The sequence below is a fragment of the Microcaecilia unicolor genome, chromosome 2 (assembly GCF_901765095.1).
Source record: "Microcaecilia unicolor chromosome 2, aMicUni1.1, whole genome shotgun sequence".
Classification (NCBI taxonomy): Eukaryota; Metazoa; Chordata; class Amphibia; order Gymnophiona; family Siphonopidae; genus Microcaecilia; species Microcaecilia unicolor.
Genome location: NC_044032.1, coordinates 489,474,075 through 489,491,014, shown reverse-complemented (window position 1 = coordinate 489,491,014; position 16,940 = coordinate 489,474,075). Strand labels below are relative to the sequence as shown.

General features: G+C 43.8%; 1 protein-coding gene across 3 annotated transcripts in view; it reads right to left on the bottom strand.

Moving 5' to 3' along the window:
• Positions 1-525: 525 nt before the first annotated feature.
• The window catches only part of RNF4 (ring finger protein 4), a 172,117-nt gene continuing 155,702 nt past the window's right edge, over positions 526-16,940 (bottom strand). For all 3 annotated transcript variants that reach the window (XM_030191115.1, XM_030191116.1, XM_030191117.1), the window contains 2 exons: positions 4,305-4,353; positions 526-920 (listed from right to left, as the gene is read on the bottom strand). In XM_030191115.1, coding sequence (XP_030046975.1) covers positions 771-920; positions 4,305-4,353 — 199 coding nt within the window. In that variant the 3' untranslated portion in view covers positions 526-770. The remainder of the gene's footprint in view (positions 921-4,304; positions 4,354-16,940) is intronic.

Here is a 16,940-nt window from a genome sequence, read left to right as displayed (position 1 = left end):
GTCTTATTTTGTTATACAAGGCTTGAGACTGCTTAATGACATCTACTCAGATTTAATTGATAACTGATTGAAACCCAAATCAAATGTATTGACAGTAGCAGCAATACAACACATGGCCAAAAAACATCAATGACATGTCCTGTCTAATCTGCACACACCAGCATTGATCTTCCTTTTTCCCCTCCCTCCAGATTTAAATATGCAAAAGATGTATACAGTTAAAAACAAGCCTATCTGTATTTATCATTTTGTTTTGCTCCCTATAAATGGAAATCATTTTACCATTAAAAAGCTAACTCTGCACAATTTGATTCAAAGTTCAAATAAAGGAAACAACAAGAACAACAACAACAACAACAACAACAAAAAAGCCATAATAAAATTATGATTAATCTACAAGTATAATTGCCAAAAATGATCTTACCGTTTATGATTTAAGCTTTATTCATAAAGTAAGCTAATGCTAAATACTAAATATTAAGGGCCTTCTGCCTGGCAACACTTAATTATATAAAAAAAGCAATGTTAAATACAACAGCTGATTTTATTTCATATGAACATCTTCCGTCTATAAAACCTGAATAAATTTAAGTAAACGATGAAATGTGAACATGACATTCTAGTGAAGCATAAGAGTCTTTATATTTTTTCCAAAAATCCATATTTACATTTGGACAGTGTCAGTTGTTTCATGAAATCCAGTAAGCACGCAAACGGAAGTTCTGACCAAATCCAACTCAGGTTGCCTTGATAAATGTTGAATATTCTAATCAGATATAGATCGGATGATACTGTTTTTGATTCAGTTTCTTTCTACAAGTTGGGCATGAGCTAACATTTTTAAGGGCATCACGAAGGCACTGGCTACAGAAGACATGGCCACATTTTGTAGACACAATAAGGCGTCCACTCTGTACAATCTGTAAATAAGATATATAAAAAATTAATGGCCCCAAACATATGAAAGTTTCACATTTACATGCAGAGTTAGCTATAACAAATAATCCTTGAATGGAACTGAAACTTTACAAATTTTTAATGAAAATTTAAGAAAACAAAGTTACTCACCTGTAGCACATGTTCTCCAAGGATAGCAGGACACATTCACGCATATGGGTTACATCATCCGACAGAGCCTGGTGCAGGAAAATCTCCAGCTTATTTTCTAGAAGCTTTTGGGAGTCTAACCATGCATGTTCGGGCAGGACCAGCCAGTCTATTAGAAAGTTAATAGAATACAACACCTAGGGGAGGTGGGCAGGACAAGTGAATGTGTCCCCTGCTGTCAGAGAACATTTGCTACAGGTAACCACTTTCTCCAAAGACAAGCAGGACAGCATATTGATACATATGGGAATCCTTAGATACCAGGGTGTTGAAAACTAAAGGGAAATAACGAAAGGCCAGAAAAAGACTAAGGCCAAGTACATTTTTAAAATGTCCCCCCCTTTTTTTGAATAGCCTGGAACAGAAATAAAATGGGCCTGGGGGGGGGGGGGGGGGGGGGTTGGATTCTAGACCCCAAATAAATTATCTAGGATGATTGACCAAATCAAGAACCCTATTCTATTAATGAGATGTGAATGAGTGGACTGATGACCATGTTGCAGCTATGCAAATCTCCTGTATGGAAGATGACTTCAAGTGGGCTACCAATGCACCGATGGCTCTTACACTGTAAGCTGTAAGATTACTCTCAAGAATTAGCCTAGCTTGGATGTAAGTAAAAGAAATGCAGTCTGCTGGGGGTCACGTGATGCCGTCAGGCTGAGAGGACGCTCATCTGCCCCGCTCTGCCTGGATTACTTCCAGCTTGACCAGGGTGATGCTCTCCTTTTAGAAGACCTCCCTTCTCCAAGGCAGCATAGGGGCTGCCAGACTGGAGATGGGACTTTTCTACAACATCCTTATAGGCCTCCTCTATGTACCTCAAGCTCCTCCAAGTCTGCTACTCTAGCCTCAAGAGAATTGACTCATTCTCTAAGAGCTAGCTCTTTACATCGAGCACACACATATAACCTCTCACCAACTGGGAGATAATCATACATGTGACATTCAATGCAAAAGACTGGCTAGCACCCCTCTCACTGCTGGACTGCTGTCTGCATCTTAGTATTATAAGAGTTGTTTAATTAAAAATTCTTAAGGGTTATCAGATGACTATAAAGAGCCTTAAGATTATATGGTGTGATTTGTAATTTATTTAGTGTTTGTTTCTCAGATGCTAATTAAATGTAATTAAAACTCTAATGAAAACTCCTCGTTGTCCTAATTAGAATAAGTGACTATAAATGAAGAGTTGAGGAGGATGGGTGGGAATGAGGACTGAAATAGGCCCCACTGTGCCTTCTGGAGTCTGTTAATGCTGTGGCAGAAAATTCAAGTTTTAAAACTGTGAGGAAAAGGGTACGGAGACTAGCTAACAAAGGGCCCTGTTTACTAAGCAGTGTTACAGGTGCATTAACGTTTTTAACGTGCGTTAACCATGTACATGCCTACAATATCCCTATAGGCAACTACATGGTTAGCGTGTGCGCTAAATGTAGGCATGCTAAAAACACTAGCGCACCTTAGTAAACAGGGCCCAAAGTTTGCTTCTTTTCTTTTATTCATTCTGTGTTTATCAATATCCTACAATTCCTCTTCTAAACCCAATATTTAAGTTACCAAGCACAGAGCAAAATGTCACTAACCAGAGAAATGGCCTCTTCTCTCAGAGCTTCTCAGAATGAAAGTTAAGTGGGCCCTTTCCTCTCTATAAAGTTTGGATTCTAAGAAAACTGCTTCAAACAAACCCTGTTCTGTTTGGACTAGCTCCATTATACCTACTGAATCATCTTTCAAAATTACAAGGAATACCAAGCTTTTTACTTGTAACTCTTTGAAAAATAAGAAGACATTTAGGTTGCTTGACAAATTTACTCTCAAGCTGCCAGATTAGATACATGTTTTTACTTTATTATTATTACTATCTGCTGTAAATTACATGGATTTTAGAAGTAAAGCCAAGATTTAGTCATTTAGGAAGTATATCTTGAACTTAAAAAACTAATATAACTGTGAAGGGTTACAGTGCAAAACTGGGTTTTCTATTTTTAGGCTAAATGTTAGTAAGGCTAATGTAACTGTAATTGGTCACAATTGAATCGTATGTTTTAGGTAGCAAATGTTTTTAAAATATTATAGGTTACAGTGTAAAACTGGGTTTTCTATTTTTAGGCTAAATGTTAGTAAGATTAATGTAACTGTAATTGGTCACAATAATTGTATGTTTTAGGTAGCAAATGTTTTTAAAATATTATAATTTTCTAGTGAATGACCAACCTCTTAAGGTTCTGTAATCCATGTAGAACCACAAGGTCAACTGCGGAATGTAAGTTATATTGTATATTGCTTTCAAACTTATTAAATTTAACTGTTCACTGATACCAAATTTTTAAGAGAATTTTATGATTAATTTCAAAGGTTAACCGCACAATTCTTGAATACAACTGACTTCTATAAATCCTACAGCTAGATCAGGAAAAAAAAAAAAAAAAAGTTTGGCCGAATCCTCTTGCTCAAAAGCAGATGCTCTCTTTAGCGTGCTTTATTGTTTTATTTATTTATTGCACTTGTATCCCACATTTCCCCACCTATTTGCAGGCTCAATGTGGCTTACAGAGTTTGTTATGACATAGTCTTACCATGATATCAGATACACTTAGTATTGTATAGAGATTAAGTAAGAGAAGAGAAAAGGGAGGTGTGTTAGGCAGGATAGTATGGAAGGTGGACTATAATAATTAGAAGGATTGGTGAGGTAGTTTTAGGCCTTGTTGAAGAGATGTGTCTTCAAAGATTTGTGGAAGTTGGTTATTTTGTCAGTAGCTTTCAGGGCTGTAGGTAATACATTCCACAACTGCGTGCTCATGTAAGAGAAGGTGGTGGCGTGTATCAACATGTATTTTATACATATACACCCACACAATTCAGTTTCATTCTAAACCTATTTGGCTGCAAAATAAAAGGCTCAAATCTATAAACATGCTACAATTTTTATTATTAATTTTTCATATTGATATCTTGCTTTCAATCAAAGAAGGTAACAAATCAAACAGACATAATAAAATGACATTATACAACATTAAACTCTGATATTAAGGTCAGTCTCCCAAATTTATCTTTTATATCCTATTTCTTCTGCCAGTTTTACCCTTTAGTGCAATGAAGATATCAAAGTTTTAACTAGGGAAGTACCTGAATAGATCACAAAAGCTAGTGCATTGCTAGGAAAATCAGAACAAGGTATTTCAGATTCTTACCTCTGTGTAGCCATCCATGCAAATCGGACAACTAATCATACCTGAAGACCTAAAAACACAATATTTTTAAAGTCAAGGTATTTGCTTAGCTTTATAACATAACATTTACTTTACTCACTTATATACTGCTTTTAACACAATTATATAATGAAACCACGTGACATCTTAACAGTGGCAGACTGACAGTGATCTGGCCCCTGGGCACTAAGGGTCATGGGCACTTAAGCACCTATCAAAAATGATTAAACGATGGAAGCTAGAGGAGAGTGGGCCTCTACTGTTGTGGGCCCTCAGGTGCTGTACTATTGTCTCAATGGTCAGTCCACCCCTTCATCTTAACAAGTCCATTCACAAGTTAAAAATTTGACTACACAGACATGGGACACATGACACTAATCAGGATATGTAGAGAATTTGAAACCGCACAGTGTCCAGAAAAAACAGGACCCCAACATTTTTTTAAATAGCCTGTTCTACTGCAGCAGAAATTTCTGACTGAAATTTGACACATTTCTAAGCACAGTACTTTATTTTCAACAGAATAGAGCTCCAGCGCATCGAGTTCGCAGAACAGTTGAGCTCTTAAGTAATGAAACCCCAGAATTCACTGAGCCAACAGCTCAGTGGCGTCAAAGACTTTGTAAATGTGTCATAGTTGAAGGACACTTTGAACACAAATGATGAAAACTAAGAAAAAACCCCCCACTATACTAATGTATTTTCAAAGGTCATACTAAATTTTTTTAATTATATTTGTACCCCGCGCTTTCCCACTCATGGCAAGCTCAACGCGGCTTACATATTATATACAGGTACTTATTTGTACCTGGGGAAATGGAGGGTTAAGTGACTTGCCCAGAGTCACAAGGAGCTGCCTGTGCCTGAAGTGGGAATCGAACTCAGTTCCCCAGGATCAAAGTCCACCACCCTAACCACTAGGCCACTCCTCCACGCCACTGTATTTTGAAACCATGTAAAGGGGATTCCTTTTTTTCTGAACACCATGTTAATGAACTTGGAGAGGACTACAGTTCCAAAATGCATAAAAACCCCCAAAAAGATAAAAAATAAGCCAACAAGAAACAGAACTCCAAAAGCAAAAAGAGCAGGAGAAAAATACAAGAAATACACTGTTCATAGTTTTTATTTGATATACCACCTGTTAGATATCCAAACAGTTTAGAATACAACAAAATCAAGGGAGCAAAAAAAAGATAAGACCATGACACTCCAGAAAGCCTAGGTTAGAAAATACACACAATAATTAACAGTATTACGTTATAAACAAAATTAACTAACGAAGATACAAAAGGGAGGAAGGAAGTAAGAGACAATACAGTGATAACAGTGACTAGAGAATACCAACCATAATGCAGGTGAATTGAACTGTACTAAAAACAAGAGAGTCCTCAAAGGCAGGGCTTGACAAACCCTGTACACCAGGTTGCCATGGTGCCTAGAAATTGCATCTTAGTGCCTGGGATTTCATACCCCCAAAAGAGTTTTCACCCCTACCGCAACGCTGCCTGAAACTTCTTCAAACTTTTTCTCTTCACCCTGCACAGCGATCAGGCTCTCCATATAATTGAACAAACACGGTGCAGGGGGTTTGGGAAGTCTCGTATAGTCTCCAGTACACGGAGAGCCCGATCGCTGTGCAGGGCAGAGAAGCAGTTTCAGGCAGCGCTGAGAGTAAGGAGTGAAGGATATGGGGGTATAAGAGACAAACAAACTGGGTGAAGGCTGTGGGAAGGGGGTATGAGAGAAGAGACAGAAAGAATGGGTGAAGGCTGTCACACAGCTGACGGCATGCTTTGGGAAGGGAGACTGCTGACTTTTGCAATAGATCAGCAGAGGCACCTTAAGGAACTGGATTTATTAATGTGTCTTTGCCCACACACATAAAATAGAAAAAAAAAAATCTTAGGTCAATTTTTAAAAGCTACTGCTAACCTGGGAGGAGATTTCAACCCTCCCCCCCCCCCAAAAAAAAAAAAACTTCACTGGGGACAACGTTGGAAAGCAGAAACGAGAAAGGCCTTAGACGCTGGCTCCTCAGTTTTGGGGATGGCTCCTAGATTTAATGAAAATTTGTTGAGGCCTGCTCAAAAAGCATTAAAATTACTCAGATGGGAAAACTGGTATGAAATAAGTTTTCAAAACTGCTCTGACAGTGCATTAACAAAAAATTAGCAGATGAGAAAAATTGATGCATATTTGCCAATATGTACCATGGAGAGACCTTGGCAGTATCCTGCTGTTGTCTATTAACCATAACTAGCAGAAATCCCAAAGGCATAAAAAAATGTTACACTGTTCAAACCAATTCTACCACCAAAACCAGCACTTTTTCTCCAAAACTCGTTATTACATTTTCTACCAGATCTTAAATGGGGAAATGCATTCCAAGAAGGGGTGAACCTCAAGTCTGCTTGGTTAGTAGCTGCTAATGAAGCCTGCCTTGCAGAAAACTTGTCCAAACATCTTTAAAGGCATTTATGCTACTAGCCTTTACCACATCTAACAACTGTGCCTTGACTGAAAAAGCTCTTTCAAGGGTAAGTAACCAAAATTAGTTTATCAGGGAGCAAAGTAGCCTAATGGTTAAAGCAGTGGGCTGGGAACCTGGCAACTCTTTGTGACCTTGGGCAAGTCAGTTAATATTCATGTCTTGGGGGGAAGGTAATGGCAAACCAGCCCTATATCATGTCATGAAAACTACAACGTGTGGGGTTCACTTATTGTGTGGTCATCAGGAGTCAACTCTCATTCAAGGGTACATCTGGACCCAGATTAGTTTATCAAATTATGATTCCTGTGTAACAACTCATATGCTTTCATGGACATTTCTTCTCCAAGCTGTTCACAAGTAAGCCAGTCTATACCCTAAATCATTTTTGTTGCTTTTCAGTATATACTTCTAGATCAGTTAATTTCTTTTTTTGTTGAGATTCTTTAACTAGACCTGCACACAATACGGTGTGGCTGTACTACAGATTTATAGTGTTGTGCGATATTGAGTAATCAATAAGGTAGTTAACTACTTTCACTATCCCAGTAAGTGTAATTACTTTTGAAGAGCAATTAGCACAAAATGACATGACGGAAGACATGGCTGGCATGAGTTGGTCAAAACTCCTTGAAATAAGCATCAAGAGATAAAGTTATGCAATATTCACATTGGGGCTGTGTATAAGATGGATATTTTACCTCTTTACATACCATGGGAAAATTAGGTTGTTACCGTGATAATTTTCTTTCCTTTAGTCATAGCAGATGCAGCCATTACAGATGGGTTGTGTCCATCAACCAGCAGAGAGAGATAGAGAGCACACTTTTTTCAGTGCCTCATACCAGCTTGCTCCACTGCCTCTCCTTCAGTAATTGAAGCTTCCAAAGCAGTATGGCAAACCGCAATAGGAATAACATGAGCTTTCCTCACAGCGAACGATGGCCCTACAACAAAGGGCATTAACTCAGAATGGAGGGAATGAAACATCCTCCCGGAGGGCATAAACTCATCCTCCACTGAGACATAACTGGAGGGAATAAACTCATCCTCCTGGAGGGAATAAACTCATCCTCCAAAACATGAAACTGGAGGGAATTAAGTCATCCTCCTTTAATTGAACAAGAATCCCGAAGACTGTTTTCCGACTTTCTCCCAAGGACGGAATCTCCAGGAAACATGAACAGAACCTGAAATAGATTTACAGCAGATAGCAATCAGACAGGGAGGGATCATGACTGCATCTGCTATGACTAAAGGAAAGAAAATTATCACGGTAAGAACCTAATTTTCCCTTCCTTGTCATCAAGCAGATGCAGCCATTACAGATGGGATGTATCAAAGCAATCCCTAGATAGGGTGGGAACAAGCCACACCACGCGCCAGCACTTGCGCTCCAAATGTGTGTCCCTCCTGGCAGCCACATCCAGCCTGTAATGTCGGGCAAAAGAGAGCTTAGAAGCCCATGTTGCTGCACTACAAATCTCTTGAAGAGAGTGTGCTCCAGTTTCAGCCCAAGAGGAGGAAATTCCTCTAGTGGAATGCGCCTTAAAGGCATCAGGCGGAGGCCGGCCGGCAAGCAAATAAGCTGAAAAGATAGATTCTTTAAGCCAGCGGGCAATAGTGGCTTTAGACGCTGGAGACCCTCTGCGAGGCCCTGATAGCAAAACAAACAAATGATCAGAGGTCCTGAAAGAGTTAGTAACTCGCAGATACTGCAGCAGAGTCCTGTGCATGTCCAACAGGTGCAATTGCCCAAAAGAGTCTGGAAACTACTCCTCTACAAAGGAGGGCAAGAAAATAGGTTGGTTTAGGTGAAACGCTGAAATCACCTTAGGCAAGAAGGAAGGCACGGTCCGAACCGTGACCCCGGACTCCGAAAACTGCAGAAAAGGGTCTCTACAGGACAGCGCCTGGAGCTCTGACACCCGTCTTGCCGAAGTAATGGCCACTAAAAAGACGGCCTTCAGTGTCAAATCTTTCTCTGAAGCACGCCGAAGCAGTTCAAAGAGAGCACCCTGAAGGGCTTTCAGCACTAGCCCCAGGTTCCACGCTGTACAAGGTGCACGCACGGGAGGACGGAGCCGAAGCACCCCTCTAAGAAACCGTGCCACATCTGGATGAGCAGCTAAAGACACGCCTTCAACCTTGCCACGCAGGGAGGCCAACGTTACCACTTGCACCCGCAGGGAATTATAGGCCAAGCCTTTTTGTACACCATCCTGCAAAAAGTCCAGAATCGGCGAGACAGGAGCCCGCAGGGGTGTGATCTCTTTAGAAGCACACCAGACTTCAAACTGGCGCCAAATCCTGGCATAAGCCACAGAAGTGGAACGCTTGCGGGCTTGCAGGAGAGTGGTAATTACTTTATTGGAATAGCCTTTGTCTCTCAATTGCGCCCTCTCAATCGCCAGGCCATAAGACCAAATCGGCCGGCGTCCTCCATGGTCACCGGACCCTGTGACAACAAGTTGGGAACCAGAGGTAACTGAAGGGGATCCTCTACGAGCATCTGTCGGAGGTCCGCATACCAAGGCCTCCTGGGCCAATCCGGGTCGACGAGAACCACTTCTCCTGGATGCAGCCGAATCCGCAGGAGCACTCGCCCTATCAAGGGCCATGGAGGGAACACATACAATAGGCCCGGAGGCCAGGGTTGAGCCAAGGCATCCAACCCCGCCGAGCGAGGATCTCTCCGTCTGCTGAAGAAGCACGGGACTTTGGCATTGGTGCTTGTCGCCATTAGATCCATCACGGGCTTGCCCCACTTGGCACATATCTGCAGGAATACTTCGTCTGCAAGTTCCCACTCCGCTGGATCGATTTGATGCCTGCTTAGATAATTGGCTTGCACGTTGCTCTGACCTGCAATGTGAGCTGCCGACAGAAACTGTAGATGCAGCTCGGCCCAGTGGCAAATTGTTCGGCCTGCGCGGCTAGAGCGCTGCACTGAGTGCCGCCTTGTCGATTTATGTAGGCCACTGCTGTCGTGTTGTCCGACATCACTCTGACAGCCAATCCTTCCAGGGTCACTTGAAAGGCCAGAAGCACCTGAAACACCGCTTTCAACTCTAGGCGGCTGATGGACCACTCCGACTCCTCGGGTGTCCATAGACCCTGGGCATGCTTCCCCTTGTAATGTGCGCCCCAGCCTTTCAGGCTGGCATCTGTAACCACTAGGCACCAATTGGGGAGCACCAGCGGCATTCCTCGCCGCAGCATGCTGTCTGAGAGCCACCACTCCATGCTGAGTCGGGCCGCAGGGAGCCAAGAGAGTCTGCATTGATAATCCTGAGATACTGGAGACCAGCTTTGGAGTAGAGCATACTGTACAGGTCTCAGGTGCGCTCTCGCCCAGGGCACCAGTTCCATGGTGGCCGTCATCGATCCAAGCAGCTGGACAATGTCCCAAGCTCTCGGGCGGGGCATCCTCAGGAGCAGACGGACCTGATTCTGAAGCTTGCACCGCCTGTGCTCGGGTAGGTACACATACCCAGAAGCTGTGTCGAACCTGGCCCCCAAATATTCTACAGACTGCGAGGAGGTCAGGTGACTTTTGGCCAAATTGACGACCCAGCCCAGAGACTGAAGTACTGAGACCACTCTGGCTGTGAAATGCTGACTCTCTGCAGCAGAGTTTGCTCGAATGAGCCAGTCGTCCAGGAACGGGTGAACCCGAATACCCTCTCGCCTTAGAAAGGCAGCTACTACCACCATAACCTTCGAAAAGGTGCGGGGAGCTGTGGCGAGGCCAAAAGGCAAGGCCCGGTACTGGAAATGCTTTCCCATCACCGCAAACCTCAGAAACTTCTGGTGCGGGGGCCAAATTGGAATGTGCAAGTAAACTTCTTTCAGGTCCAGAGACGTGAGAAACTCTCCTGGCTGTACCGCCGCAATGACAGAGCGCAGGGTTTCCATGTGAAAATGCCGCACTCTCAGGGACTTGTTTAATTCTTTTAAGTCCAGAATAGGGCGAAAAGACCCTCCTTTTCGCGGCACCACAAAGTAGATGGAGTAGCGGCCGCAGCCGTGTTCGGCGGGAGGTACCAGGGACACGGCCCCTATCTGAATCAGACCTTGCAAAGTCTCCTCTACAGTCGCCCGTTTGGCGGCAGAACCGCATCGGGACTCCACAAACACGTCTCTTACAGGGGCGTGGAATTCTATTCTGTAACCGTCTCTGATCAGGTCCAAGACCCACTGACCTGAGGAAATGTTGGCCCACTCCTCGGCAAAGAGGGAAAGACGTCTTCCGATGACAGGACTCGAGGAGAGGGCCGGCGCACCATCATTGAGAGGATCGCCCCTGAACTCCAGGCCTTGAGCCAGTGGCTGCGGAACGTTTGTCCGAGCGAAAGGAGTTCTTTTGCTGAAAACGGGCAAGAGAAGTGAACCCAGCAGAATGCCCCGGGCGGTACCTTCGAGCTTCACGGAAGCTAGGTCTGTAAGAGGAGTGGACCGCCGCACCCTTAGAGAAAGGCCGAGGCCTATCTTCGGGCAAGCGCTGGGGTTTAGCCTCACCCAGGCCCTTCACAATTTTCTCCAACTCCTCACCAAACAGGAGAAGGCCTTGAAAGGGCAACTTCACCAACCTTTGCCTGGGGGGCCATGTCCGCCGCCCAATGCCGTAGCCAAAGAAGACGGCGAGCTGCCACTGCTACTGCCATGTGTTTAGCCGAAGCTCTGACAATATCATAAAGGGCGTCAGCAAGAAAGGACAAGGCCGACTCCATCCGCGGAGCCACATCTGAAAAGGGCTCCGCTCCATCACCAGGCTGTTCCACTGCCTGTTGCAACCAAGCCAGGCAGGCTCTAGCAGCATAACAACTGCATGCAGACGCCCGAATAGTGAGATCTGCAAGTTCAAATGACCGTTTAAGTGCTTATTCCAGTCTACGGTCTTGAATATCCTTCAGGGCAACACCTCCTTCAACAGGGAGGGTAGTTCTCTTTGTCACAGCTGTGACTAGGGCATCCACTTTAGGCATAGCAAAGCGTGCCATATGCTCCTCACTCAGAGGGTATAATTGCCCCATAGCCCTGGAAACTTTCAACGGTCCCTCGGGGTCAGCCCATTGAGCCGAAAAAGCTCTTGGATGGAGTCATGCAAAGGAAAGGCTTGAGCAGACTTTTTGGTACTAGCCATCCTAGGATTCACAGAGGAGGCTGAGCCACTGTCAGGGTCCTCAATAGAGAGAGCCTGCAGGGTATCAGAAATAAGCGCTGGCAGCTCATTACGGTGGAAAAACCTCACGGCGGAGGGATCGTCTAGATCCTGAGTCACTTCTGCACCAGACTCTGTCTCCTCAGACCATGAAGGCCTGCCAGAGTCCTCCGAATCCTCACAGCCCGACAACGGGGGGGGGGGGGGGGGGGGGGGGGGGAATGGAGGTGCAGCACTCTCTGAAGGGGAATGAGCCCTTCTGCGCTTCATATTCTGCCAATTATCAGGGAATAATGCCTCAGAGGGCATACCCAGGCTACAATCCACTGGGGGGGCATTAGAAGAGGCCCCTGCAGGGCTTTGTGGGAGAGCTCTTTTAAGCATGTATGCTTTATGCATTAATAAGACAAAATCAGGGGAGAAAAACTCACCCTGGGCACCCGGATCTCTGCCGAGGTTAGTAGCTCTCACATCAGCCTCACTCCGAGGCCTCTCCGTCTCAGCGGAGGTCGCGCCATGTGGTAAATTCAAAATGGTGTCCGCTGCCAGCTCAGAGCGTGAAGAATCGTCGCTCGCCATGCTCGGGCCGGCTCTAACGTCTGTACAGCACGATGTACAGAGCCCCGCTGCTGATCTGCGCTTGCCACACTTGGAACAGCGCTTTATAGTCTCTGCAGCCATTGCCAAAAACGGCGGTAAAATTCAAAATGGCGGTTCGCGCCAAACTCACCCCGATCGCGGGCCCACCCCGGAGGAGTCAGAAAACACTCTTACCTCACTGGACCGAGTATCACAGCTCCAGTCCCACAGAAAAAGGCAAGGAAAAACCTCTGTTCCTATTTTTTTTTTTTTTTAACGCTGTGAGGAAAGCAGAGGTAAATAAAACTCCGGAGGCTCAGGTGAGTGGGAAAGGCAGGGAAAGGGCGAACCTATGTGCCTGCATCCACTGTTGGTGGGGAAGGACAGGGAAAGCTAAGCAATGTGTCCACATCCACGGAGGTATGGGTAAGGCAGGGAAAGGGCGAACCTATGTGCCTTTAAAGTGAAGCTGCTATAGCCTCCAACACCCCAGCTAACAACTGGCAAGCCAGGAGCCACCTCCAGGCAGATTTTTGATGGAGCTCGAAGATGCTACAACCACTCTGCTGGGGGAGATAGAGATTACTGAAGGAGAGGCAGTGGAGCAAGCTGGTATGAGGCACTGAAAAAAGTGTGCTCTCTATCTCCCTCTGCTGGTTGATGGACACAAGCCATCTGTAATGGCTGCATCTGCTTGATGACAAGGAAAAGGCTTTTACCATTATTCTTGGATGTGGTATTGGTAAAGGAAAAGCAATGACTAAGAAGGTAACTATAATCAGTAATCAATTACTTTCCTAAATGAGTAATTTAATTACTGTAACTGATCACTTTAAGCTGAGAAGTAACTAATTAATTACCTTTAAAGAGTAACTAGAAAAACATTGCAGATTTATATAGTCATGGGTCAATGTGTATTATTCATGGAAGTAGGGGAATTTGAATGCTGTCTGAAGGTGAACATGTACAAGTTCATCAATGATGCATCAAGGACCACCGTTACCCTGAGGCAGTCTAGGCTGCCCCCAGGGCAGCATCTCCAGCTAAAGCAGAGTAAGTCTTGACAGTAACGCACATTTTTTAGGATCAATGATTCAGACTTATACCTTGTATATGCATATATTAATACAAATAAGCTGTATGGGTCTCTGGGATCCTTTTTCCTCCTTTTAATTAAATAACATCTAGATTTATTTAGTTATCACAGAGATCTTGTTTGATAACTTTCACATAGCCCATTTACTTGAGCAGATGACATTTGGAAATTGCTATCACTGAGGTAATTTTGTAGATCCTTTCCCCCATGAAACAGATGTTTTGCCCATAGAAATATGTACTTATAAACTTGCTTATGGCAATACACTCATAATGTACTAATGACATATAGCACATACTTTTTGTGGTATGCACACAGACATTATGAATATGGAGGTGGGTGTAACTGCATAATACATGTGTATCCATGGAAACTTAGGTGTTAGTTGCACCTGTCTTGAATAGGTGTAACTCTGGGCAGGAGTAATCAGGAAAGCTACTTTATAAAAGGCGCAGGAGTATAAATGCCATATATGCACCTTTCCAGCCTTTACAGCCTAGGTAGCCTAGGTGTCCAGTCCTGTTATAAAACTGTCCCCCCTCATGATACTATGTATTAATGCTTTAAAAGTATGATATCCAGTTATGAGTTTTTACAGAATCATTCTGGAAGAATGGTGGTGAGTGGGATTGTTGAGGTTTGTTTGTTTTTTTTAATTTGAAGAAGGTCTTTATTTAAAGATTGTCAGGTCAAAAAGCACTGGAACTTACAATATCAAGGTTATTACCCAAGGCAAAGATAACATCCATATTAAAGATCAGTCCCAAAGTGTCCCACCATCCACATCCAACTTTTGTTTTTCAGAAAAAAAGTTTAACATTAATCAGTTAAGCCCCACACCAAAATGGAAAAATAACCCCCCCCCCCCCCTTCCAGGACTGATGAGTTTAAGCATCAAAATCTTAGGAAGGGTTTGGGGTGGGGGCCCTTAGAGATTGACCCTTACTGGGCAGTGATGTGAGGCTGCAGATTTGCCTAGAGCAGGGGTAGGCAACTCCGGTCCTTGAGAGCCGCAGGCAGGTCAGGTTTTCAGGATATCCACAATGAATATGCAGGAGATAGATTTGCAAGCACTGCCTCCATGGTATGCAAATCTATCTCCTGAATATTTGTTGTGGATAACCTGAAAACCTGACCTGCCTGCGGCTCTCGAGGACCGGAGTTGCCTAACCCTGTCCTAGAGCACCTAAAACCCTTGCACTGGCCTTTGTGCACAATTACCTTCAGAGCCTGAAGGCATTCCCTTAGGCAGAGCGAGAACACAGGCGGGTATAATAAATCAAGCCTACATGAGTTGTTTCCATTTGAAAATTATGCCTCTCTGTGGCTGTTTTTTCATTAAGCTATATAAATCAAACAAAATAAAACATGGAAAAGAAAATAAGATGATACCTTTTTTATTGGACATAACTTAATACATTTCTTGATTAGCTTTCGAAGGTTGCCCTTCTTCGTCAGATCGGAAATAAGCAAATGTGCTAGCTGACAGTGTATATAAGTGAAAACATTCAGGCATTACTATGACAGTCTGACAGGGTGGGAGGATGGGGGTGGGTCGGAGGTATGCATGGGGACATCAAAGCATATCATTGATATTCTAACAGGATGGGTGTGGTAAGGTGAGGGGTGGGGTGATCAACAGAGACATACAGCTTTATGTTTATAATGGGCTAGGAACCCCAGGTCCTTGTTAAGTCCTTTCTGTTGGGTGTTAAAATATTCAATCATTCTGACTTCAAAGGTCTTACATTCTTGTATGGTTTTAAAGTTACCTTTCAGTATTCTCACTGTGAAATCACTGGTACAGTGTCCTGGTTCTGTGAAGTGCTGTCCCACCGTGGTGGGGGCCCTACTGGCTGTATTGTTCATGTGATGTCTATGTAAATTGAATCTTGTCTTAAGCATCTGGCCTGTTTCTCCAATATAGCATCCTTCGTTACATTTTTTACACTGAATGATATAAACCACATTGGAAGATGAGCAAGTGAAAGATCCCTTTATGTTGAATATCTTTCCTTTGTGGGTAACTGTGGGGTCCTGTGAAATATTTTGGCATAGTTTGCAACTGGATAAATTACAGGGACGTGTGCCCTTCTGTTCCTTTTCAGTCTGTGATGGAAGTTTACTTCTGATTAGCTTGTGTTTTAAGTTGGGTGGTTGTCGGAAGGCCAGTACTGGTGGGGATGGCTACCACACTCCTCTTCATTAAGCTAAAATCAAAGCGCTTTGACTGTAGGGTGCAAAGGCCACCCAAAAGAATACCTGCAGACTTAACAGTAATATAGGCACTTTGGGCCTTTTTACTAAGCCGTATTAAAAATTGGCCGGTGCTGTTGTCAAAGTGCATGGGTTTCTCGCATGCTGCGGTTACTTTTAGCATGGCTGTAAAATGGCTGCCTTTCCATATTTTTCTTTATTGGCCATGAACTAATTTCCCAATTACCATGTGGCCATTACCGTGGGAGCCCCGACTGGCATCTATTTTGTAGGTGCTAAGGGCTCCTGCACTCACCCCGCAGTAATCGGGCAGCCTGTGGCAATGTGCCTGCACTACCGATAACACAGGGCATGCCTACTCTCTGCCCAGTCATGCCTCCTGCGCTGAAAGATAAATATTTTTCAGCAAGGGATTAGCATGCACTGATGGGCACACTACTGTGGGATGCCTCAGCACGTCCCATAGCAGTGCTTTTTGCTGTGTAGTACGCAGGTGCTAGTGCCTACTGCAGCTGAGTAAAAGAGCCCCTTGATTACTGTCCATGGTTTTCTTTTCTATTCCCTTTTCAAATAATTCCTAACATTACTTTAATACAAGAACATAAGAAGCTACCCATGGTCACAGTGGCCAGCCCAGGTCACAAAAACCTGGCAGATTCTAAAAGGTAGAGTCATTTTCTCATAGCTCATTTAAAGGATAAGCAATTGATTTCCCAAGTCTACCCAGGAACTTGCCTAAACCTCTTTCGAGTTCTGCTATTAGTCATCTTGATCATTTTCTCTGACAAGTTCTGCGGTTTAATTATATACTGCCTAAAAAATATTCTTCCACAAAATTTGTTTTTTTAGTTTGCTAGTTGTTAGTTTCAACGACTGACCTTTCAAGACACTAAAGGGAGGAGTGGTCTAGTGGTTAGGGTGGTGGACTTTGGTCCTGGGGAACTGAGTTCGATTCCCACTTCAGGCACAGGCAGCTCCTTGTGACTCTGGGCAAGTCACTTAACCCTCCATTGCCCCAGGTACAAATAAGTACCTGTATACAATATGTAAGCCGCATTGTGCCTGCCATGA